This window comes from Sus scrofa, chromosome 7 (genome assembly GCF_054392235.1).
Source record: "Sus scrofa isolate SSC_HxYL_T2T_F1_AM1 chromosome 7, Sscrofa_HxYL_maternal_Yorkshire_Landrace_v2.0, whole genome shotgun sequence".
Taxonomy (NCBI): domain Eukaryota; kingdom Metazoa; phylum Chordata; class Mammalia; order Artiodactyla; family Suidae; genus Sus; species Sus scrofa.
This window is the reverse complement of record NC_139389.1, coordinates 125,679,116-125,703,018: the sequence shown is the minus strand read 5'-3', so window position 1 is coordinate 125,703,018 and position 23,903 is coordinate 125,679,116. Positions and strand designations below refer to the sequence as shown.

The 23,903-nt window shown below is 46.3% G+C and overlaps 2 protein-coding genes across 2 annotated transcripts in view; one reads left to right on the top strand and one right to left on the bottom strand.

Annotated features, from left to right (window-relative positions):
• BTBD7 (BTB domain containing 7) overlaps positions 1 to 5,056 on the top strand; it is a 96,710-nt gene extending 91,654 nt beyond the window's left edge. The window contains exons 11-12 of the transcript XR_014811305.1: positions 106 to 226; positions 3,627 to 5,056. The gene's annotated coding sequence lies outside the window, so the exon portion shown is untranslated. The remainder of the gene's footprint in view (positions 1 to 105; positions 227 to 3,626) is intronic.
• Positions 5,055 to 23,806, bottom strand: UBR7 (ubiquitin protein ligase E3 component n-recognin 7). Its single transcript, XM_001926839.6, has 11 exons — positions 23,606 to 23,806; positions 20,257 to 20,390; positions 19,456 to 19,516; positions 18,619 to 18,714; positions 17,204 to 17,257; positions 16,889 to 16,994; positions 14,416 to 14,624; positions 14,090 to 14,239; positions 13,160 to 13,322; positions 11,940 to 12,001; positions 5,055 to 7,315 (listed from the first exon to the last, which is right to left on the bottom strand). The coding sequence occupies exons 1-11, from the start codon at positions 23,753 to 23,755 to the stop codon at positions 7,223 to 7,225; spliced, it is 1,278 nt and encodes a 425-aa protein (XP_001926874.3). The 5' UTR covers positions 23,756 to 23,806; the 3' UTR covers positions 5,055 to 7,222.
• Between the last annotated feature and the right edge of the window lie 97 nt (positions 23,807 to 23,903).

The window sequence follows — 23,903 nt, the reverse complement described above, 5'->3', positions numbered from 1 at the left end:
AGGGCTGTGTCTGGAGCAGGGCTGGTAATCAGGGCGGGGCACTTAATCGCATACTTTCTGTAATGGCTGAATGTCTAAGTTACAGGCGTGTATTCCTTTTTGAAGTTAAAGGTTAAGAGATGAAGGATCAATTCCACCCCTCCCCAGAAGTTAACTCAGTGGCTGCTGCACAGAGATTTTGGAAAGTCAGACCCAAAAGATGCTTTGGGCCAGCCCCAAGGAGAAGGTGAGTGAGGTTGGCAAGAGCAGTTTGGTGGGAGAGAGAAGCCAGGTGGGGGCGCATGCTCAGGTGCACCCTGGCCGGGGGCGGGGGGGGGGAATGTTACCACCCACCCTGCTTCCACGAAAGAGGAGGCCAGCTCAGCATAACGTGCTCTTAAAAGACTTCCACATCACAGCTACTTCTTCCAGGCCTCGGAAGTCATTCAGCAGTAGGAGGAGGTTACCTTAGAATCCTCTAGGGGACACCTGTGAAGGTCCCAGTCCTTCATTACCAGAATTTACCACCTCTGATGTACAGAACCACATTTAGTCATTTGTACAATTGACCGTAACAGGATGCTTTCCCGGAAGGGACCCTCAGGCTCCCCAGACCCTCCTGGCCTCCTGCCTCCACCTGCTTCCTTATTCAGGATGGGAGGGCGTTTTCCCTAAGCCTGTACTAACTGTCCCCACTCCAAACATGCTTTACACTTGACACTGACAATCACATTGGGATCATGGGCCTCACCTTGGCCTTGACTTCGATGACCCACAGACACGTCCCTTGTCTGCACATCTCTTGCCTGTGGTCCCTTTTTTATTTGGTCTCTAAAAACCCCGGGGCTCACCCCACAGACTCAGACATCAGGGGGAAGACACCCTCCTCCAAAGTCCTCCCAGAGTGAGCCCATATCATGCTGACCCTTGGGCTTGGGGACTAGGGTCACTTGTCTCTAAATTGGGAGACACAAGGCTGGCATCCACCACTGCTGGATGGAGGCTGAGCTTGGGAGAGGGGGCGGGGAAGCCAAGGCCAGAAACCCTGGGGTAGGAAGGGCTTGTGTCCCAGAGGGCTTGTGTCTCGTGGGAACTGTCACTGAGGTGCCACCTGGGGCTGTGAGTCCTCCTCCTTAAATGCCATAAGGCAGTTCACTGAGGGAGCTGTGATTATGGACTATTGTATTTTGCCTCCTAACTCTGAAGGCATCCAGAGTCATCTTCTTCCCGTTCTCTAGTAAAGAATTTCCTCAACACCCTGCACGCCTGCTGTGTCTGTGGGTGGCCATTGCCTTTTGCAGTCCCCTGAAATCCCTCACCTGTGTAAACATCCTCCATTTCTGGAACCTTCCATCAGGTGTACCAAAGACCTCCCCACCTCTGTGACTGCACTAAAAGTATCTTTTCATTTCTCCACGTTCCAACAGATCCACCCACACCTCTGAGCACTCTGGTTGGTCCAGGTGTGGGTGGCCTGAGAGGCCCAAGTGTCCCCACTTCCCACTTGCGCCCCCCTCCCCTGGCGCTGCCGGGCCCTTGTTCTTTGCAGTGCTGTGGTCAGCTGTCCAGCCCCTCCTCCGCCCCCATCCCTGTTCCCCACCCTTCCTCCACCACGGCCACCACCTGCCCAGTGGCTCTTCCTCTCCTGCGCTCCCCTCGGCTGAGGCCCTGCCCTCCTCCCCACCCTGCAGGCCTCTCCTGAGCACACCTGAGGGTCAGGATGGGCCCTGTGTGACGGCCTCCCTCTGTCACATCCCAGCACCTCTGCAGCTCCCACCACCTGGCTGTCCTACTCTCAACCTTGGGACTGTCACCCTGTCACTCCTTTCGTACATACCCTGAGGCCTTGGCTTAGCCTCTCTGTGGTCCTCTCAGATCCAGCCTGGCTGTCATCCTGGGGACTGTCTGCAGCTACTTGTGCTTCCATTCCTGCCACTGACACTGACGTTTTCCCTTGTCCCCTGAAGGGCTCCCCGTTTGAAACCTTAGTGGGGGGCACATGTACCAAGCAAACCAACTCACAAATGTATCCTGGCTGACAGGGCTAAGTGCTTTACAAAGGGAAGTCACAGTTTGGATATTAGCCACACCACCGCGTCTCTCCATCCATAATTAAGAGGCCAGGGGGTGTGGGGGGAGGCCAGGCCGGAGAAGGAACTGGAGAGCCTCAGTCAGCAGCAGCTGACCCCAAAGTGGGCCGAGAGCTAAAGCTGGGGGGACCTGCGGCTGAGTCTGCAGCTGTGTGAAGACGCCCGCGGGGAAGGTGCATCCTGGCTCTCAGACCTGCCAACCACAGGGGCTGCCGTTTCATTCCCAGTGCCAGGCCTGCCAGCCGCTGCCCGCCTCCTGAGGGAGCAGGCAGGGTGCCGTGACGCCCACACGGTCACCCCACCGCCCTGGGCCTCAGCTGGCCTCTGACATCGGAAGCCATCTGAGTGGCACCTGGGGCCCGAGAGAATGTGAGAGCAGCCGGTGGCTGCCCCCTCCAGACCCGAGGCGGCTGCCCTTAGTCCACAAGTGCAGCTAGGGTGGAACAGGACCAATAACTGGGTTGGTTGTGATGGGTAATTTTCTGTGGCAACCTGACCGGGACATGGAATGCCCAGAAATTTGGTTAAACATGATCCCTGGTGTGTCTGCCAGAGTGTTTCTGAGGGAGATTAACATGCGTATCTGCAGCCTGAGGAAAGCAGATGGCCCAGTGCCCTGGGCGTTAGTAAAGCTGCTGAGGGCGTGCATGGAACAAAAAAGCCGAGGGAGAACTCACCGTGCCAGTCTGAGCTCAGACCCCGGTCTTCTCTGGGACCTGGACTGATGCTCTCATCTGATCTCCCCTGGACCTTCCAGCCTGGACTGGAACCACCCCACTGTCCTTCCTGGGTGTCCAGCTTGCAGATGGCAGGTCATGGGATTTCCCAGCCTCAATACTCAAGTGAATCAATTTATTTTATAGGAAATATGAATATTGTATATACTATACATAATATAGTATATGATTATATAAAATATAGATATATATACGATTATATAGCCTATATGGTTATATGATATATTAATATATCATTAATATATAAATAAAATATATTTTATAGAGAGAGAGAGAGGGAGAGATGGTTTTCAATTTGGCTCATTCAACCACAGCTCAGCTGCACCCGGAAGCCTTGAGGCCTGAGGCAGAGGCAAGAGAGGGGAGCCAGGAGACGGGGCAGTGAAGCGGGAAGACACAGAGCAGGCCAGGGCACGGGCCCCACACGGGGGGGAACGATGCTGAGGAAAACCCAGGCAGGAGTCTCCAGGTTGGGGGGGAGTTGAGGCGAAGCTAAAGCAGGGGCTGGGGGGCACCAGGAACGCCCGCCTCCTGCCAGGGAATCCCTGGGAGAAGCCCAGAGCAGAGATTTGGGTGGAAGGCCAGGGGAGACGTCCAGAAGCGTCCAGCCCTTTTCCACCCGAAAGACGCCCAGAGCGGCGACTAGGGAAGGAGCGCCCTGGGGGGTGGCGAGCGCCCCGTCACTGGTTCTCAGAGGCGGACGCTGCGGAGCCGCCGGGGTGTCCTCTGCTGTGGACAAGTCTACGCGCCGCACAAGCTCCAGGCAAGACTACTGCCTGAATCGCCAAAGGCTGATTTTCCTCTCCTCTCTGCCTTCCAGAGTGTGGCTTCCTCCTCGTCTGGTCCCCAGTGCTCACAGCATTGATGCCGGCAGCTGCGAGAGGGGAGAGGCCAAGGCCCCGAGGTGGAGAAACTCGGGCTCTTCCCGAGTAGCTGCCACGTTCCGGGCAGGGGTGGCACAGCAGCTGCGTGAATGACAGTAACACAGGTGCATGGCCTAGAGTGACAGCGACACCCTTCTGTAAATATTTTGGCGAATGGCCGGCTCTGTTCTGTCCTGGTGTAAAAGGCAGACAGAGGTTCCCCAGCGCCTTGTGAAGCCAGTAAAGGGGTGTCTGACTTACCCACGGCTTCCCAGCTCATCTTCTGGTTGCCTAAACCAGACTGAACCTGCCTAGTCCTGAGAGACTACAGAACAACCCCCCACCCCACCCCACCCCACCCCCGCCCAGGTCACCTGGCAGGAAAGGGGAGGCACGGAAGCCAGGTGGCCAAGACCAGCACGGCTGCCGTGAGGATCCTGAGGGAGGGGCCTTGCCCCAGGAGGGGAGGCTGGGTGACCTCTCCAGTCCCTTCCAATCCAGCGGCTCTGCGGTGCTAAGTATGGAGCACACACAGGCCTAAGGCCCAGGGCTGCGGGGGCACAAGTGAGATGCAAGTTTGCCTTTGGACTGGTGCCAGATGCTGGATGCCCCTCAGACCAAGGCTTGCATCTGGCAGCCGCTTCAAGGTGACCGGACTGGGAAGCAGCCTCGCTGGCTCCTGGGACCTCTGCTGGGTTGGCTTCCCCAGAACAGACTCCTCCTCCACGGGAGCCAAACTGGGTCACTGCCAAGGTTGGGTGATGACCGGGAGGCGCTTTCAGTTTTCTTCCTCTCCACTCGGGTCCTTGCGGGAAGCTGGGAGAACCGCTGTCTTCCTGGTACCGCTGGTTATACAATCCTGAGTTTTCGGCTAGAGGGCAGCTCCAGGGCTGTCGAGAGCACTCCATGCACCCGAACTTAACTCATCACCGGCGAAGACGGCCCCGTGTGAAGACTTTGCAAGGAAGCCAGAGCTGGGCGGAGGCCAAAGATGGGCCTCTCCATCGGCTTCTTGGTTTGTTCGCCCGTTTACTGTTGAAATGACGGCTACCATGTAGGTGGCTCTCACGTCTCCCTTGGCCTCCGGGCTCCTGGCCCGCTCTCCCGCACACCCACTTCTCTGTTCTCTTAGGCCCTGGCGGGAATTATGGACCCTCCCTTCTCAGAGGTGTGGTAACGTCAGGGGTGAAGAAGCCCTGCTGGTGGGACCTCGGATCAGGCCACCTCGTGAAAACAGCAGGAGAGGCAGGAAGCAGTCCCTCTGCTGGGGCAGGGACCCAGGCGGGAAGAGCTGAGGGAGCATTCGTTTTGTATTCGCTTTCTTATAACCTGCAAGGGAGGTTATATACACTGAAATGTGATTAAAAGTAATTTTAAAAAGGCAATATTTTGAATTGGTTTTATTTAAATTTTACAGAAACCTGATTAGAGTTAAGTATATAATTATAAGTCCAGTAACAATTCTACAAAAATGCACATACAATGCCAGAATTCCTTAAAAGCAACTAATATCATATTCTTGTTCTGCATAAAACATGCATTAATATCAACTGCCACATGTTGGCCAAAATCAGTCTCTACAAGAAGAGACGGTCCAATACAGTCAATAAGAAAACGAGTTGTGAACAACAGATTAAAAAAAAGAGGTTTCCTGGTTAATGTAAAGGAGCAGTACTTTCCTAAGACAAGCCCTTCGGCACTGGGTCCTCTGTTACTGTTCTGCACGGTAATGCATCGCCTCCCAGACAGGTCCTGACCTGTCCTAAGAAGCAAGGAACTTTCTGGGAGTTACGTCAAATGTCTGTGGAGATAGAAACCTTCAGCCACAATGGTACACAACTAGCACCACCTTGCAGAGGGGTTCAAAAAATTCAAGAATCCTCAGACTTGGAACAGAGTTCCTAAGCCGGAATGTGAACCATTTCCAAGATGCCCTGGGCCTCTCGCCCTTTCTCCAAGGCCGGCTCAGGGCACACAAGCATCTCCTGTGGCCACAAGACCTGCCAGCTCCACACATCACTCTTCATGAGCATCTTTAATTGGGAGGGTTGATGCAGAGAAACACGGACTGTACCAGTTCTTTGGGGCCCTGACTTTCTGTGGGCCTAGTTCACCTCATCCAGGGGTCGGTGGGCACCTGCACGTGACTGCTGGACACACAAAAAGTATTAATATACACTTGCGGCCCCAAGGCCTCAAATGCTTATAGTCACGGACCTCAAAGTGTGTGGTCTACGGTCAGGAAAGACCACTTTGCTCTAGAGGGAGAGGGCAACAGAGGGCTCTTCGTTTACATCAAAAGGTGTTTTCCACATGGACTGACTTAAAGAGATTTCAAGCTACCTGGAAAGGCTTCCCCTCAAGTGTGGGGTGTTACACAACATCCTATGAGGTTCTTCCAAAGAAGGCCTCCCGGTCCCTAGGGACTCCGCTGTGGACAGGAACATTTATATACAGAAAGCTCATCACTTGCGCAGCCCAGGGCCTTGTCCGCCTCTCCCAAAGCAGGGCGCTCGCTGCCCTGCTCACAAGTAGGCCAAGCCAGTATCTTTTTTCCCCAGTACAGATGTGAGGGGAAAAATACTAATTTGGGGGAGTTCTAATTACATTTTCTTAACAAAACACTATCAAAATAGGTCTGCTTTTAATATACGCTTATGAATATCCCTGATACTATAAAGAAACCCAGAGGACTTTATAAACAGCCCAGATTTCACAGGGTAGTACCTGGTCTATTTTCGAGGCAGCAGAGAAGAACTAGCACAGCGGCAATTTCCTGGAGGAAGCCCTGCGAGCACGACAGTACTGACGCCCTAACGTGAGTGCCAGGAGAGGGCGAATGAAATCTTCACTTCAAATTGTTTAGTAAAATTTGTAACAAAGGTTGGCTTGCTCAAACCCGCCATCAGCCAATCTCCCTGCGGGTGACAGCCATCTAGGCCAGAAAGCCATCAGTCCTGGCTCCTCAGGAGGGGAGGCCCGGAGGCAGCGAGCTCGGACACCCCTTCTGGGCCATGACGAACCTCGCTCGGGAGGCGGGGATGTGGCAGAAGGAGCAGCCCGGGCTCGAGGAGGCTCTGACCCAAGGCACCGCGATCAGGGGGCGCGGAGGTCCAGGGAGGGTGGAGCTGGAGGCAGGGAAGTGCAGGGCCCCGCAGAGCAGGTCCTGGAAGACGGCGGCTCTGTGGCGGAGCAGACACATTTGGGAGCTAAAGAACAAATCATCGGGAAAAAATAAACTGGTTTACTTTCTCAAAACCAAATCAAACATCTTAAAGTTATGAGCAAAGAACCCCGGCTAGACGGGGGTGGGGGCTGGACTCTGTGGAATGGGCTGCACTTAGCTGAGTCAGAAAGAAGAATGCTGGTTATGAAATCAGCACAAACACTGTGGCTACTGTTGTTAAGGAGAGTGAAGGAAGCCCGAGGCTGGAGGAGGAGGCCTCTCCAGGGAGAGACGGAGAGAGGACCAAAGGTGAAATACGCCTCTTTTATTCCCGGGCCAGTAAGTGGCATCTTCATTGGCCTGGATGAGAAGGCGCCTTGCTCCCCTCTAGCTGCAATAATACTGCATCCCATCCACTCTTCTTCTCTTTTTTGACTGAAATTCTTCAAAGAACTGCTGGATGTCTTCTCTCTTAACCACCTATTGATGGAAAGCGAAGATTCAGGAAACGAACCACATTACAGAACAGCAACAACTGGTTGTAACATGCACAATCAAGCCCAACAATATTGCTGACGAGGATGAGTTTAATGGGTAATGATCCTATCGCCATTGCCTAGACCAGCTCTTCCAGGCCCACAGAGACGGCACCTTGGGGCCAAGCCGGGTTCCACCACCACCTCACCATTAAATGAGAAAAGCAGCAGGCACCTGACAGGATCATTTGAAGAGCAGCTGAGACGTACTGCCTATAAAAGGCTGCCTGGCACAGAGGACGTTCTGAGTACAAGCCGAACAGAAAAGCGGTAAAGCCAGCACGAAAACTGCGGGACCTCAAGGGCTCCCGAGGCCACTGCTCTCCCTCATGACACAGCTGTCTTGGGAATGGCCTTCAGCTCCGCAGAAGCAAAGTCTGCTTTTTGTGAGATTCATGCTTTCTCCTTTACCGAAAAAAAAGGAACCCCCAAATTCTTCCCTCTTCCAGAGCCCAAAATTAAAGATGTTTACTATATAAACATAAAAATAATTGGCAAAAACCACAGAAGCATAATTCTCTGTAAATGAAATAACCATGTTATACATTAAAAATGAGAAATTTGGGAGTTCCTGTTGTGGCACAGTGGTTAACGAATCCGACTAGGAACCATGAGGTTGTGGGTTCAACCCCTGGCCTTGCTCAGTGGGTTAAGGATCTGTCGTTGCCGTGAGCTGTGGTGTAGGTCGCAGATGCAGCTCGGATCCTGAGTTGCTATGGCTCTTGTGTAGGCCAGTGGCTACAGCTCCGATTCGACCCCTAGCCTGGGAACCTCCATATGCCACGGGAGCGGCTCAAGAAAAGGCAAAAAGATTAAAAAAAAAAAAAGAGAGAGAGAGAAAGAAATTTATCCTATATTTTACTGGAACAAAGGATTACAGCATCATACAAAAGCGTTCATGATATCAGCAAAACAAAATATCCAAAATAAGAAAACAAGATGAAATGGAAATTTGGATAAAAAAGTAAATGAGGGAGTTCCTGTTGTGGCTCAGTGGTAACGAGCCTGACTAGTATCCATGAGGACACAGGTTCGATCCTTGTCCTTGCTCAGTGGGTTAAGGATCCGGCGTTGCTGTGAGCTGTGGTGTAGGTTACAGACATGGTTCTGATCTGGCATTGCTGTGGCTGGGGCCTAGGCCAGCGGCTCCTAGCCTGGACCCCTAGCCTGGAATTTGATCCCTAGCCTGGAAACCTCCATATGCCGCGGGTGCGGCCCTAAAAAGCAACAAAAAAAGTAAATAAGCATGAGCCCTGCTTGGCCCAAGAGTGAGTCTGTATCATGACTGACAGGTCTGTTAATCTGGTTTTTCATGACAAAGGTAACACATTCTTATTTTTATGAAGGAATAAAGGTGGGACAGAGAGAGAAAGGGAAAGAGAAAAAGAAAGCACTGGAATGCAGTGAGCAAGGGAGAGAAAGAGAAGAAGTAAGAAAGGACAAACACTTGTGTGTAGTGAAACCCTCCCACCTTGAATAACTGGGGGGAAAGCGGGATGAGAGGCGGGACTGACTAAGCTCCAGACGAAGGTGCTTCAAGTTCTGTCAGGGCCCTACCCGACTGGGAGCCGATACACCAGTTTCACAGGCACCAAGAATAAGCAGGGGGGCAACGAGAGAGGAGGTAGAACCCCGCCGTCACCCGAGTCAGGCTGGAGATGGCCAGCCCCCTCCAAGGTAACTGCCGCTCAGGGCGCGGAGGCACAGGCTTGGAAACGTCCCCTTATAAATGCCAATGCCCAGGATCCTTGGGGCTGCCATGTGCAGGCTCTGTCCCTAGACTGGATCACAAGCATTAAAACCCTGAAAGGCAATAAAAGGAAATCTTTCCCCAGCAAGGACACAGTAGGAGGGTGTCGAGAGACATGTCTCTACAATTTTTCTTAGCCTCTTTGCTTCTCTTATCTCTGTTAAAAACTCCGTCTTGTCCTGCTTTACCTTGACCCCATCTTCCTGCTTGAAGAACAGTCGCAGTGCTGGCGAATGACTGAAGCTTAAGGACAAAGACCTAAAGACGTAAGTTATTCGTGTGGTCAGCTGAATGAGGACATAACACGTTGGTCTAGGCGGGCCGGGGGGCCTGTGCAGATAGGCATGGTACGTCCTCTTAAGAATAAGAGGAGGCCCCAAGGGGTTTATGAGGGGTCTTTAGCAGGATATGCATTAGCAAGGAGAACCAAGGTGCAAACCAAGGCACGCCGTCTGCAGCAGCACCATGGTGATTCTCTAGATGCTATGTGTAGAGAGCTGACGCCAAGCTTCCTCAGTGCCAATGATGGTTAAATGCCTAAAGGTCAGAATAAAAGCTTGACCAGCTACCAACTAAGTGACTTTTAAAATAATTAAAAAAAACCAAATCCTACCCCTATAGCCCCTTCCTCACTTAATCCTAAAGAGCACAATCAAAGCAGTGTAGTTTCTTGAGGCGGCGCTCTTGGTCCCTGAGACCTTGAGTCCCCCAGTTCCCACCTTTGATGAAGAGAAATGTCTCTATGTCTTGTTTTATGTTAACTTTTTTCTTAAGTTTCACAGCACCCATTCTTCAGCCCTCACCCGCTGAGCTGGTCTCGGCAGGAGGGGATCTAAAAGCACACAACCACAGCGTGTAATTTTTAGGACAACCACAGCCATGAAAAGAAAAGCCTTGTTTTACATCTGTGTTTGGAGGATAGAAAAGTATTTTAGAAGAAAACTCCATCACGAACGTATGAGTAGTAAAGGGCTACAAAGTATTTTTAAATTCATCTGGAAAAATTTATTTTATTTTTTGGCCACACTCAAGGCATGTACAAGTACCCAGGCTAGGGATCAAACCTGAGCCACTGCAGCGACCAGAGCCATTGCTGTGACAATGCTGGAACCTTAACCCGCTGAGCCATCAGGGAACTCCCGGAAGACTATTTTAAACTCTACACACTGTAGAGTTAGTGTCATCTTTAAAAGTATACAGACCCTAGGAGTTACTGTTGTGGCTCAGTGGGTTAAGAACCTGACTAGTATCCGTGAGGATGCAGGTTCAATCCCTGGCCTCACTCGGCCCCTAAAAAGGAAAAAAGAAAAAGTATATATGGATTTGCCTAACCAGCAAGATAAATGTTTTAACCTCCTTTACTCTCAACTATAGAACCCAAAATCACAGAAAAGGGACCTGGCTTTAATTTTTTTCTGCTTTGTCATTTTTCCTTCCTCCTCCAAGGATCCCTGCCTGAAGCCCAGGACCAGGGAATCAGTACGGCTGATCCAGGGGCCTCTCTGAGGCTCTGCCCACCCTCCCCATATCCTGGGAGACAGCGCCATCCCTCACTCAGAGGATCGGGAAGGACTGCTGAGGTGGCTAGTCTTTCGGTGTTTCAGGACCCCTTACTGATTCCCTTCCCTCTGCCTGCATTATTAAGCTCTCAGTAATCTTTTCCATCAAAGAAAATAAACTATGGAAAACAGTATGAAGGTTCCTTAAAAAACTAAAAACAGGAGCTCCCACTGTGGCTCAGTGAAAATGAATCTGACTAGGATTCATGAGGATGCAGGTTCGATCCCAGGCCTCACTCAGTGGGCTAACAATCCAGCATTGTGGTGAGCTGTGGTGTAGGTCACAGACACAGCTTCAATCTGGTGTTGCTGTGGCTGTGGTATAGGCTGGCAGCTGCAGCCACAGCTCCAATTCGACCCCTAGCCCGGGAACTTCTACTTGCTGTGGGTGCGGACCTAAAAAGCAAAAAACAAAACAAAACAAAACAAAAAACCAGAAACCTAAAAGCAGAACTACCACATGATCCAGCAATTCTACTTCTATCCAAGAAACCAAAAATACTAATTTACAAAGATGCATGCACGCCAGTTTTCACTGCAGCATTATTTACAACTGCCAAGATATGGAAGCAACCGAAGTGTCTGTCACCAGATGAATATTTAAAGATGTTGTATACAGGTATGCCCCCACACACACACCATGGACTATTGGTCATAAAAAAAGAATGAAACTCTGCCATTTGCAACAATATGGATGGACCTAAAGGGTATTATTATGTCTGGTAAAGCAAGTCCGACAGAGAAAGACAGATTCTGTATGTTATCACTTATATGTCAAATCTAAAAAATAAAACAAATGACTATAACAAAACAGAAACAAACTCACAGATACAGAGATCAAACTAGCCGTTACCAGTTGGGAGAGGAAGGGGGAGAGACAAATTAGAGGTAAGGGATTAAGAGGCATACACTACTTTGTGTAAAAAAAAATAAGCTACACAGATAGATTGTACAGCACCAGGAATATCGCCAATATTTTACAGTAACTTTAAATGGAGTATAATCTATAAAAATATTGCATCACTATGTTATACACCTAAAAATAATATAAACGCTATAAATTAACTACAATAAAAAAGAAGCAGCTTTACTCAAAACATACAGTGCTATGATTAATATTCTTTTTTTTTTTTTGGCTCTGCCTGCAGCATGTGAAAGTTCCTGGGCCCCAACCTGAGGCACAGCAGCAACAACGCCGGCTCTTTAACCTGCTGTGCCACGAGGGAACTCTCTGATTAAAATTCTTTAACTCAACTTACTGTGCCTTCATCAGCAAATCTCTTGAGATAGTCTTTAAGTTCAGTCTTCAAGTCATTGTATTCTAAATCAAAACAACAAAAATGGACAAATTTTAGATGAGCTATTTGCATTTAGAAACAAAACATTTCTTGACCACGGACATTTGTGGGTGTTAATAATTTATATTTTTCTTTAAGTGAAATCTGCATAGAAATTTGTTCTCAATTTCTCTCAAATTCCTTTTTCACTTAAAAACCCTCAAAAAACAGAAATACCCTCACTCCCAAAAAGATTAAGAATTTTTAAAAAGGTTCCCCATCTCTCTGGACTAGTGCCTGAAATACCTTGGACTTGTCAAAATTAAGTTTTAAAATTTATGCGACAGTTTATATTACATAGCAGGCACCTTGAGGGCTATAAAAATCTTTAAGATGCAGCCTCCGTGCTTGAAAAACTTTTAGTCTGATAAAGGCAAAATGAAAGTAATCAAATAGTTACAAGACGGAAATAATGTCAAAAAAGGGGCACGAAGGTGGTGGCATCCAAGCAGAAGCTGGCTATGATGGAAATCACTGGGCAAGGGGGGGGGCAGGGGGGGGACATGTAAAAGCCTGCAATTAAGGGTTTGAGAGTATCTTCCCCTCTAGTGGTTTCCTGTGAACCACTGACACATCCTGGAGAACTGTCAAAAAGATGGCACATGCTGTGCTCCAAAAATGACCTGTTATGTTCAATGAAAATTATTTCAATGGGTGGAAAAAGAAATTGATTTCCTATTATTCTTTACTCATACATCAGCCTTAATCAAAACAGCATGTAGAGTTTCTCAAGCATATAATTATTCTAGCACGTAACCTTGATTCAATGGTAACAGCAGCTAAATACCCAGCAACATTACCATCAAGCCAAGTGTAGGTGAGGCTGACTATACAATTCCAAGTTTGTTTGTTTACTTTGCTTTTTAGGGCTGCATCTGGGGCATACGGAGGTTCCCCTGCTAGGGGTCTAATCAGAGCTGTAGCCACCTGTCTATGCCACAGTCACAGCAACGCCAGATCCTACACCACAGCTCATGGCAACACCGGATCCTTAACCTACCGAGCGAGGTCAGGGGTCGAACCCACAAACTCATGGTTCCTAGTTGCATTTGTTTCCACTGCACCACGAAAGGAACTCCTACATAATTGTTTTAACAGTGAAGGAAACTTCATGAATTTTCACAAGCAAACAGTACAGTTACCACAAATAAGTTCCACTTGCTGGACTCTGTTCATGCTGTTAAGAGTGTCCATTAAAGGGTCCCTCCTGTCAGCTGCCTGGTCAACCTTGCCTTTGTTTTCATAAGCCAGAACTGTGTCATATTCATCTGTCAGGAACAGGACATCTAGGTCGCCATACATTTTCTTTAAAAAATAAAACCAGGATCCCATTAGAATTATGTGTCAGTCTCTGAAAGTCAACCTCATGAGAATCACTAAAAATTGATTTAATTCTTTTCAGTTAATATCCAGAAAAACCCAAGTCTTTTAGCACAGAACTGCTTGAATGATTCATTATTCTTACCGAAATCTCTTTCAGAAATCCCCCAATTTCCCAGTAGATATTGTATGATCTAAGAGATCTTTATTTAAAAACCAATAACTTCCTGTAACTTTTAAGCAATTTGTGTTTCCAAGCAATTCTATGATATAAAAAAGATCAGCTGTTATCAGACACAACTTAGAATAGATTTACAAGGAGATCCTGCTGAATAGCATTGAGAACTTTGTCTAGATACTCATGTTGCAACAGAACAAAGGGTGGGGGGAAAAAAAAGTAATTGTAATGTATACATGTAAGGATAACCTGACCCCCTTGCTGTACAGTGGGAAAATAAAAAAATTATAAAAAAAAAAAAAAGATCAGCTGTTTTCCATTGAAATGAAGATAAGTAAAAAGTACAGCATAATTCTTAATTTCTTCCAAAGCATTCAGGCTGCAAATACTGTTTCATAAATTTGCTTAATAAAAAAGAATTAAGAAGTTCTTAATAAAATAAAATAAGTTCTTAATAAAAAAGAGTAAGTTCTCTATATTATAATATCAATGTCATAAATATACTTTTCAGGTGTTCTTATTTTACACATCAGTCCACAAAACACACTAATGTTGAACTTGATCAGCTACTTACCATACAGTCCTTGCAGGTACACAACTTGCTACGCCAGTTCACGGGCCAATAGGTGGCAGTGTCTTTCTTTATAAACTGCTTAGCTTTAAACGCCTGAAGTTTGCAGCCAGACTGTGATTCTGTGTTGAGATGTTGGTTCTTAAATGCTGTCTGAAATTAAATTAAGTTTGGAAGTGTTTTTTAAACTATCATAGTTTCCATAGTTTAGGTTTTGTCAAAGGATTTCTTTAGGCAAAGGGTACAACTGAGATCCAAAGCTGCAGGGGTTACAGAATTCATTTTGCTTAAGTTTTATCTCTTCCATAGCTCAGGATTTCATATGTTACCTGGAGGTCAGATTCAGAACTAGAGCTGGTGCACGGTTCGTTCGTCGGCTCTGCTTTCACTGCCCTCACAGCCGCCTGTCCATGTTCCGAAACATCCTCTTTAGGGGCACCATCTTGATGAGCCCCGTTTTCAGGCTGGAGAGCTTCCTGATCTCCTACTCCATCAACATTCAGTACCAACCCATCCTCTTCCGCAGTTCCTTTGGTTACTGCGGGTTCAATGAAACACACACACACACATCCACAGACCTATTAGACAATAAAATCACTTAGTCTAATTAAAAAATACTTCAGAACCTGGAAAAGGAGAAAGTCAACCTTAATCTCTGGAATAATGAGAAAGGAAATAACACTTTTTTAGGTTATACCTGCCTAATCCAAAGTGTCAAATAACTGAACATATTGTTTAAAAATATTAATCACTACTTAAATACAAATACTTCATATTTACATAGAAAGGAAAACAGCATAAATATTAAAGACAGAGGGACACCTCAAGCAACAAGAGACAGTAGAAAAAGATTTAACTGCAAACATAGGTAGAAGGGTAATTTTGCTAAAACAGCAGCTTTTCTTAATGAGAGGAGAAAATCAGAAAGGATGGGTATAGGAGCTCCTGTCGTGGCTCAGCAGTAACAATCCCAACTATCCATGAGGACTCGGGTTCGATCCCTGGCCTCACTCAGTGAGTTAAGGATCCAGCGTTGCCGTCAGTTGCAGTGTAGGTTGCAGGCACGCCTTGGATCCCTCATTGCTGTGGCTGTGATGTAGGCTGGCAACTGTAGCTCCGATTCAACCCTAGCCTGGGACCTTCCATATGCCGCAGATGCAGCCCTAAAAAGGCAGAAAGAAAGAAAGAAAGAGAGAGAGAGGGAGGGAGGGAAGGAAGGAAGGGTATAGAGAGAGAAATATTGCAAACAAGAGAAATGATAAGGGAACTCACAGTGCAAGATGGCATTTCACTTTAATAGGAATGAAGCCATCTGCTGACAGGGAAGGAAATGAAGGCGGGGCAGAGGGGAACATTAAGAAAACCCAAGGAAAGAGAAACAGATTCAGGTCCAGCAGAAAGTGAGATGTCATTGGAAGGGGTATGAACAGAAAGATGGAGCACCACGTTTAAGAACTCTGGAACAAATCAAAAACATAGGCTGCTTCTCGTGGTTTGTACGATGAAGTGTTTCCTAAAGGTGAGAAGGGCAAGAATTAGGAGGCCGGAGCAGCCGCTATCTGTACACGCTACTTTAAAAATAAACATATACACATTATCGATAAAATGAAAGAGTTAATGCCTCAAGACCATTCATTCCTGATTAGTTGTTTTGGGCCAACTTCTTAGAGTAAAATAAAAGCACTAGATGATAAACTGTACCACCACCCCCTTCCCAACCAACAGCATGTCTTACATTTAAGAAAAACTTACGATGCTCCCATTTCGGCTTAGCAAGTTAAGAACCCAACATAGGAGAGTTCCATGGTGGCACATTGGAAACGAATCCGACTAGGACCCATGAGGACGTGGGTTCGATCCCTGGCCTCACTTAGTGGGTTAAGGATCCGGCGTTGCCATGGGTTGTGGTGTAGGTAGCAGACATGGTTCAGATCTGGCATTGCTGTGGCTGTGGTGTAGGTTGGCAGCTGTAGCTCCAATTCAACCCCTAGCCTGGTAACTTCCACATGCTGTGAGTATAGCCATAAAAAGAAAAGAAAAATAAAAGGGACCCAACATAGTGTCCATGAGGATTCGTGTTCGATCCCTGGCCTTGCTGAGAGGGTTAAGGATCCGGCGTTGCTGCAAGCTGCAGCATAGGTCACATATGCGGCTCGATCTGGTGTTGCTGTGGCTGTGACATGGGCCTGCAGCTGCAGCTCTGATTTGACCCATAGCCCAGAAACTTCCATATGCTGCAGGTATAGCTATTGAAAAGAAAGAAAAAGAAAAACAAAATCCCATTCAAAACTGCCTCTTCCATTTCGTCTATGGTCTCGCTATACTCTGCATCATGCCATTTAAAGACAGATTTGCTCTTGGTAGTTTACCAGTCAATCTATATAAGCACCTTGTGGAGAAGGAACAGATCTTGTACTTTTTTCTATACTTCAGAGTCCAGTTAAAAACAGTTGCTAAAGGAGTTCCCTTCGTGGCTCAGTGGTTAAAGAACCCAACTAGTATCCATGAGGACTTGCGTTTGATCCCTGGCCTCGCTCAGTAGGTTAAGGATCTGGCCTTGCCATGAGCTGTGGTGTAGGTTGCAGATGCGGCTTGGATCTGGTGTGGCTGTGGCTGTGGGCTGTAGTGTAGGCCAGCAGCTACAGCTCTGATTCGAGCCGTAGCCTGGGAACCCCCATATGCCATGGGTGTGGTCCTAAAAAACAGACAAAAGACCAAAAAAAAGTTGCTAAAAATTCTGTACTGGTCATACAATTTCACAAGCACCAGTTAGTGGCACACCAACTCCACAGAGACACCTACCGGCCAGCTGCGCAGCATAAGCCCACAAGAATGAACAGCGTTTCATGCAAGCCTGGCACACCATCTCCTGGAAGTCCCCGCTCTCAGGGGGGGCGGCACCAAGATGCTGTTAACACAGAAAACCAATGATCTTCCTTGTGACACCAAGGGGTCCAAAAAGCTCATTATTTTATGAAATACTGCAATGGTACACTAATCTTTACAGTATATTTTTACAAGAGTAACCGTTATGTAAAACAGAATACAATTCCAAAAGACAAGACCTTTTTTCTTTCTGTAAAAACAATGGCTTTGAAAGGAAGACGCTCTCCTTACCCTTCCATGGAACCAGTCTTCACAGACTACACACTGGATCATCTCATCGGGAATCTAACACGGAAAAGCAGTTCATTTGTTACCGATAATGGCCAATTTCTGGGACACAATACATCTGGCTCACATTAGAATTAGCTATTCAATAATTCTCTTACCAATTCTGTGAGACCACTATCCACATGCCAGAGGTCAAGGGGACAGGGAGAAAGGGCAACTCAGGAGCCCCAAGAAGTTTGCCGGTGTCACAGAAGGATTACATTGAGATAAGCGCTTTCTGAGCAATTATCACAGCTTTCCTATCAGTTCCCTGCTATCTGATTCTCACAAAACTTTATACAGAAGTAATATAGTCTCATCTCATACATACATACACCCAGGCTCAGGGAGGTAACGTGAACTGATCACTGTAAAATATAAGAACTGGGCTTTTCACACACCATTCGGCCAAGCAACCGCAAAGTCAATGTTACAATCTCTTGACAACCTGGACAGCAACAGTTCTTGGACTTAAATAAATTAATGAAATGCTGGCCCTAGGAAAATTATATACTGACCGGCGCAGACTACTTTTAGAATGATTTTCCTTTTATTCCCAGGCTTCCATATTCTACTGATTTAATATTCTAATATTGTCCCATTCTTTCCACATTATGGCTTCTTAAAGGGGGAAAAAAAAGCATAAGCACATAACGCAGTTTTAGTCTTCCTTCTGTCTTGATCAATTTAGTCACATCTTATTTTTTGTCTTTTTTTTTTTTTTTTAACTTTTTAGGGCTGCACTCGCAGCGTATGGAGGTTCCCAGTTAGGGGTCTAATCGGAGCTACAGAGCTGCTGGCCTACACCACAGCCACAGCAACGCAGGATCTGAGCCGTATATGCGACCTATACCACAGTTCATGGCAACACCGGATTCTTAACCCACTGAGCAAGGCCAGGGGTCAAACCTGAAACTTCATGGTTCCTTGTCAGATTCGTTTCTACTGCACCACAATGGGAAGTCCTGAACAATTCTTTTTTTAGTTTTGTGTATACTTATAATTAAAAATTTTAAGAGGAACCAATTTGTACATCTTATTTTTTCCTTCCTCCCAGGGAATGCGAGAAGTTGAAGGTCATTTTTTAGAATGTGTTCGGGGGAATGGAGCAGATAGGCAGGCAAAGAGAGAGAGGAAGGGCAAAAGTTCTGGTCTTGAGAAAGTCCTGTCCAATAGTTCATTCTCATGATGAAGAATGAGAAGGGCTGGTATCTGAACAAGTTATAGCTCCAGCCCCGACTCATAAGAAGGGGTAAATCTAAAATTCTTCACAATCCCCAAATCCCCCCCTGAAGAGCTAGAGGCCCAGATATGACAAGAGGCTGAGAAGTGAAGGCTAAAGATGACACGCTTCCAGAGCTAACTTCCAGGCCTCTTACCTCATCCTCAGGATCAGGATAAGGTCTCTTGCAAATGCAGTACAATCCAAAAAAGTTGTCATTGTACTTATTGCTAGAATTTATCTTTGCTTTATCCTGAAAGATATTAATTTCAACATATAATACGTTCTAATTTTAACTAGAATTTCAAGCATCATAAAATTTATTCATTTAGTAAATGTGTGCTTTAATATCTCTCCCCCCACAAACTGGTCTTTAACTTTCAAAGGACAAAGAAAAAAAAATTCATTCCTATTAAAGAGATGCATTTTCCAGGATACAGGGGAAAAAATAAAATTTATTTTCTATATTTTCTTTGTAGCAATCGGGGAAAAACAAATCATAAATATTAATTATCAACCTATATAAATTGACATTGGCTGAGAATTTCAAAATATTTCTTAAAATCCCCAGCTGTGATATTTTCTTTTACTTCTATTACTTTAGTGAAAGTTATTGTATAAGCACAGTTTTTATTAAGAAATTAAAAAAACTCCTGAGTGCACATAACCTGTGCTCATTATTAGTAAGTTTTATTTATTCAGTTTTTAAAGTCATACCCTTTGATTTAAAAGCCTTAAAGCATAAGCCTAATCATGCTTTAGAACATTCCCCCCAAAACCTTCCATGTTAATTAGAATCTATGCTGCAGGCTCTTTACACGTTACTTAGTTTTCCAACAAGTAAAAAATGAGATACAGCCTAATAGTGATTTGCCCATTTGCAAAGGATAAGCATAAGAATTCCCTCTTTGGAAAATATTTGTTTTTTATCCACTTGGACAAATATCAGTCTCAGCTACTTTTCATGCATTTATAGTTTTCAGTGCTTACTTACAGGAAATAATTTGCATTCCAAATTTTTAAACTTGCTGTTACCACAATCACAACGAAAATTTCTGAAACAAGGAAGACACAATTTCAGTTGTTTTTCTTTTAAATCTAATGACTTACTTTTTAAATTCATATCACACCCTCTTCCCTTTCAATTTGCTTCTAAGATCTAATTAGTGGCCTTGGTTATTGTTCACGTATCCAATCCAGAATTTCTCCAAACACATGACAATAAAAGATTTAATAATTCTAGAAATTAACACGCGTAGACAAATATCTGTATCACACACACATGCATAATGGCAGAATAGCATGAATATGAATAGTTTGAGTTTGCACCATTCTATTTTAAAAGGTCCTTTGGAATAACTATTTTCTCCAACTATAGTACATAAAAGTTACATTAAATTTTGCCAGTGCACAACCACTTTGATGAAAAAACAAGATTAAGAAAAAATATGCAACTGTGAAAGAGTCTAAACATTTAAAAAGTATTCGGGGCAGGGGGAGTGGGATCGACTGGGAGCTTGGGGTTAGTAGATGCAAACTATTGCACTGGCAGTGGATAAGCAGTGAGGTCCTGCTGTACAGCACAAGGAACTATATCCAATCACTTGGGATGGAACATGATGGAGAATAATGTGAGAAAAAGAAAGTGGGTATATATACATATATACATATATGTTTAACTGGGTCACTTTACCATACAGCAGAAACTAAATCAACAGAACACTAAATCAACTATAATAAAAAAAAACTTTAATAAAAATAAAAAAAAAGTATTCAGCACCAATCTCTGTTTTACCTTTTTGTGTATAGCTCAAATAGTTTATGACTTCCATGACATTCATAACTGCAAGCTAGGCAAATTCCTGCTGGTTCTTCTCCCTCTGGGGTGCAAGTACTACAGGCATACAGTGCTTGTCTCTTTACTGAGCCCTGAAAGACAGCCCCAAAATGGAAAAAGAGAGAGAATAAATTGATGAAATATGCCTAATACCCATACTATGATCTGAGAAATTTTTGCAATCAGATTATCTGTGGTCAAGATCTTCCTGTAAAAATCATTGGGACTAAAACAAAGCTTATACAACAGAGTACCAAACACTGTTGCACATTTCATATACTAGTGTTTGTTTCTGTATAATTTCTTCTTAAAGCGATAGAACTTTCAGGTTTTTAGTCAGCTGTGAATTAGCTAGTCTGCTTAATCACTTTAATACATGAAAATGTATGATAATGGGAGTTCCCATTGTGGCTCAGTGGGTTAAGAACCCAACTAGTATCCATGAGGATGCAGGTCTCATCCCTGGCCTCACTCGGTGGGTTAAGGATCCAGCATTGCTTCAAGATGCAGTGTAGGTTGCAGATGGGGCTCCAATCCCGTGTCTCTATGGCTGTGACGCAGGCTGGCAGCTGCAGCTCCGATTTGACCCCCAGCCTGGGAACTTCCATATGCCGCAAGTGTGGCCCTAGAAAGAAAAAAAAAAAGAAAATGTAGGAGAATGTGTGTCAGTTTATATAAGTAATAACCATACTTTAATTTTGGAAAATGCTTGTGATTCCACCAAAGAGAAAATCAATGCATTAAAGAATCCCTTTGGAGTTCCCATCGTGGCTCAGTGGTTAACAAATCTGACTAGGAGCCATGAGGTTGCAGGTTGGATCCCCGGCCTTGCTCAGTGGGTTAAGGATCCGGCATTGCCATGAGCTGTAGTGTAGGTCCGCAGACGCGGCTTGGATGTGGTGTTGCTGTGGCTCTGGTGTAAGCCGGTGGCTACAGCTCCAATTAGACCCCTAGCCTGGGAACCTCCATGTGCTGCGGGAGCGGCCCTAGAAAAGGCAAAAAATACAAAAAAAAAAAAAAAAAGAAAGAAAAAAATCCCTTTGATTCTTAGGATGTATGCTGAAGTATTTACAAGTGTAGTGTCATGGTCTGCAACTTATTTTCAAGTGGTTCAGAAAGAAAAAAAAGGAAAAAGAATTTACAATGAAAGGGGGAAAGGTAAACAAATGTGGGAAAATGTTGAAAAGTGAATATATATAAAGGTACACAAGTGTTCACAGTATTATTTTTTCAACTTATCTGTAGACTTAAAATGTTACAAAATAAAAACCTGAGAGAAAAACAAGTACAACTTTTAGAAATCCTGATAACGGTCACCGTCTTCTGGGAAGGAAGGAGAGGGACTCATGGAAGCTTCCGGGACGCCAGGAATACTCTACTTCCTGATCTGGATAGTACGTATGTGCATGTTTTTGTTTTTGCTTTCCCAAGATTTATACAAGGTTTGTGCAATTTTCCACATGCTCTACTACAATTAAAAAAATATTTTTTAAGGAGTTCCTGTCGTGGCACAGTGGTTACTGAATCTGACTAGGAACCCTGAGGTTGAACGTTCAATCCCTGGCCTTGTTCAGTGGGTTAAGGATCCAGTGGTGCCATAAGCTGTGGTGTAGTTTGCAGAAAAGGATCAGATATGATGTTACTGTGGCTGTGGTGTAGGCCGGCAGCTACAACTCCAATTAGACCCCTAGCCTGAGAACCTCCATATGCAATGGGTGTGGCCCTAAAAAAACAAACAAAAAAGTGTTTTTTAAGGAAGTCTGTTTTTAAAACCTAACTATATTTCAAAAAATAACTTCTGCACAGACTTAAAAAAAAAAAAAAAAGGAAAGCACAGGAGTTCCCACAGTGGCGCAGCAGCAACGAACCCAATGAGGTTGTGGGTTTGATCCCTGGCCTTGCTCAGTGGTTTAAGGATCCGGCTTTGCCATGAGCTGTGGTGTAGGTCACAGATGTGACCCGGATCCCGAGTTCCTGTGGCTATGGCATAGGCCAGCAGCTGTAGCTCGGATTGTACTCCTAGCCTGGGAACCTCCAGCGGTCCCTCCCTAAAACGCAAAAAACAAACGAACGAAAGCACAGAAGAAGTTGTTTCGGGGGTGACCAAAGGTTTTAGAATACCAGCCAACATTAAATACATCTGATACCAGGTGTATTAAAAAAAAGCCCTACCCAGTAGTTCCTGTCATGGCTCAGTGGTTAACGAATCCGACTAGGAACCATGAGGTTACGGGTTCGATCCCTGGCCTTGCTCAGTGGGTTAAGGATCCTATGTTGCTGTGGCTCTGGTGTAGGTCAGCAGCTGCAGGCTCCGATTCGACCCCTAGCTTGGGAACCTCCCTATGCTGCGGGAGCGGCCCAAGAAATGGCAAAAAGAAAAAAAGAAAAAGAAGAAAAAAAAACCCTAACCATTCTGCAGTGTAAATTCAACTGGTCAACGATGACAACTGGTATTATGATCTCAGTCCACACCACACAATGACCCTAAGTCTCTCTCCTCACCCTCCAACGTTCCACTCCACACGCCCCCCGCCAAGAAACCTTCCTCCTACCAATTCTCACCTCTTATTAGTTTTCTTCTACCCACCTTTCTCCATTTTTGTACCTAGAATATAGGATGAGTCACCCAACACTACATCACACCCCCTCAAAGCCTTGTTCACAACATCTTCCAAGTGCTCGCTCTCCTCCCCTACCCCCCACCCCTTCGCCAGAGCCACCAGCTGTTCGGGTTCCGGTCTATCCTCCTGGGTAGCAGACTGCACAGAGACATGGTACTTGCTTCCTCTCGCCAAAAAACCAGATAGCACTTGTCAAACTAAATTGCAGAGGACCAGCTGTCCAAGTGCCCAGCCCACATGGGGAGATTTTCAGATCCAGAGATCTCTCCTTTATCTCTGCTTTGACTCCCACCTGGTTCCTAATAAATACTAAGGATGGGAAAATTAGGGACAAAGATGTCTGGATTTGAGAGGACACGAGGATGGTTTCGTGAAAAACACCCGGGGCACCGAGAAGAGACGGGAGAGGAAGGAAAGGCTGCTCCAGGGTCAAAGCCTAGAGATGCTGGGGGGTCGGAGGAAAACCGAGGGACGAAGGGGGCCCTGCCGGACACAAGCAGAGGAAGGGGGCTCACGAGACTAAGGGTAAAAGGGCGGCTGAGCCTGGGATGGGGAAGCCTATGACAAACAGTGACCCCGGACTACCACGGAGGTGCCGGCCTCGGCAGGCGGGAAGAGGGAAGGTAAGTCCGGGGAAGAGAAGGTCCAGGGGAGCCGGGGGAGGTAAGGCCCGGCCGCGCGCCCACCTGCGAGTAGGAGCACTTCTCGGAGTCGCTGCCGCCTAGTACGGCGCACGCCTCATTCTCCAGCTCCTCGTCCTCCTCAAGTACATCGACCAACGATACCACGGGCTCCAGCTCCGACTGCCGCCCCGCGGTCCCCTCGGCTCCAGCCATCCTCAACTGTCACCCGGACCGCCGCTCAGCCCCGGCGGAGGCGGGAAAAGCGGGCGCGAGGGGCGGGGCCGGAGGAGGCGGGGCCTGGGTGCCTGGAACCAATCCCAAAGACGCCGAGAGAAGGAAGGGGGAGGAGCGACTTCCGACA

Bases quoted from the DNA above. Each gene is read 5' to 3' on its own strand.
- UBR7 (XM_001926839.6), bottom strand. From the start codon at position 23,755: ATGGCTGGAGCCGAGGGGACCGCGGGGCGGCAGTCGGAGCTGGAGCCC. The intron at 20,391-23,605 runs GTGGGCGCGCGG...GCTGTCTTTCAG, and splicing joins AGAAGTGCTCCTACTCGCAG to GGCTCAGTAAAGAGACAAGC. The intron at 14,625-16,888 runs GTAGGTGTCTCT...TTGAACCCGCAG, and splicing joins TTATGCTGCGCAGCTGGCCG to TAACCAAAGGAACTGCGGAA.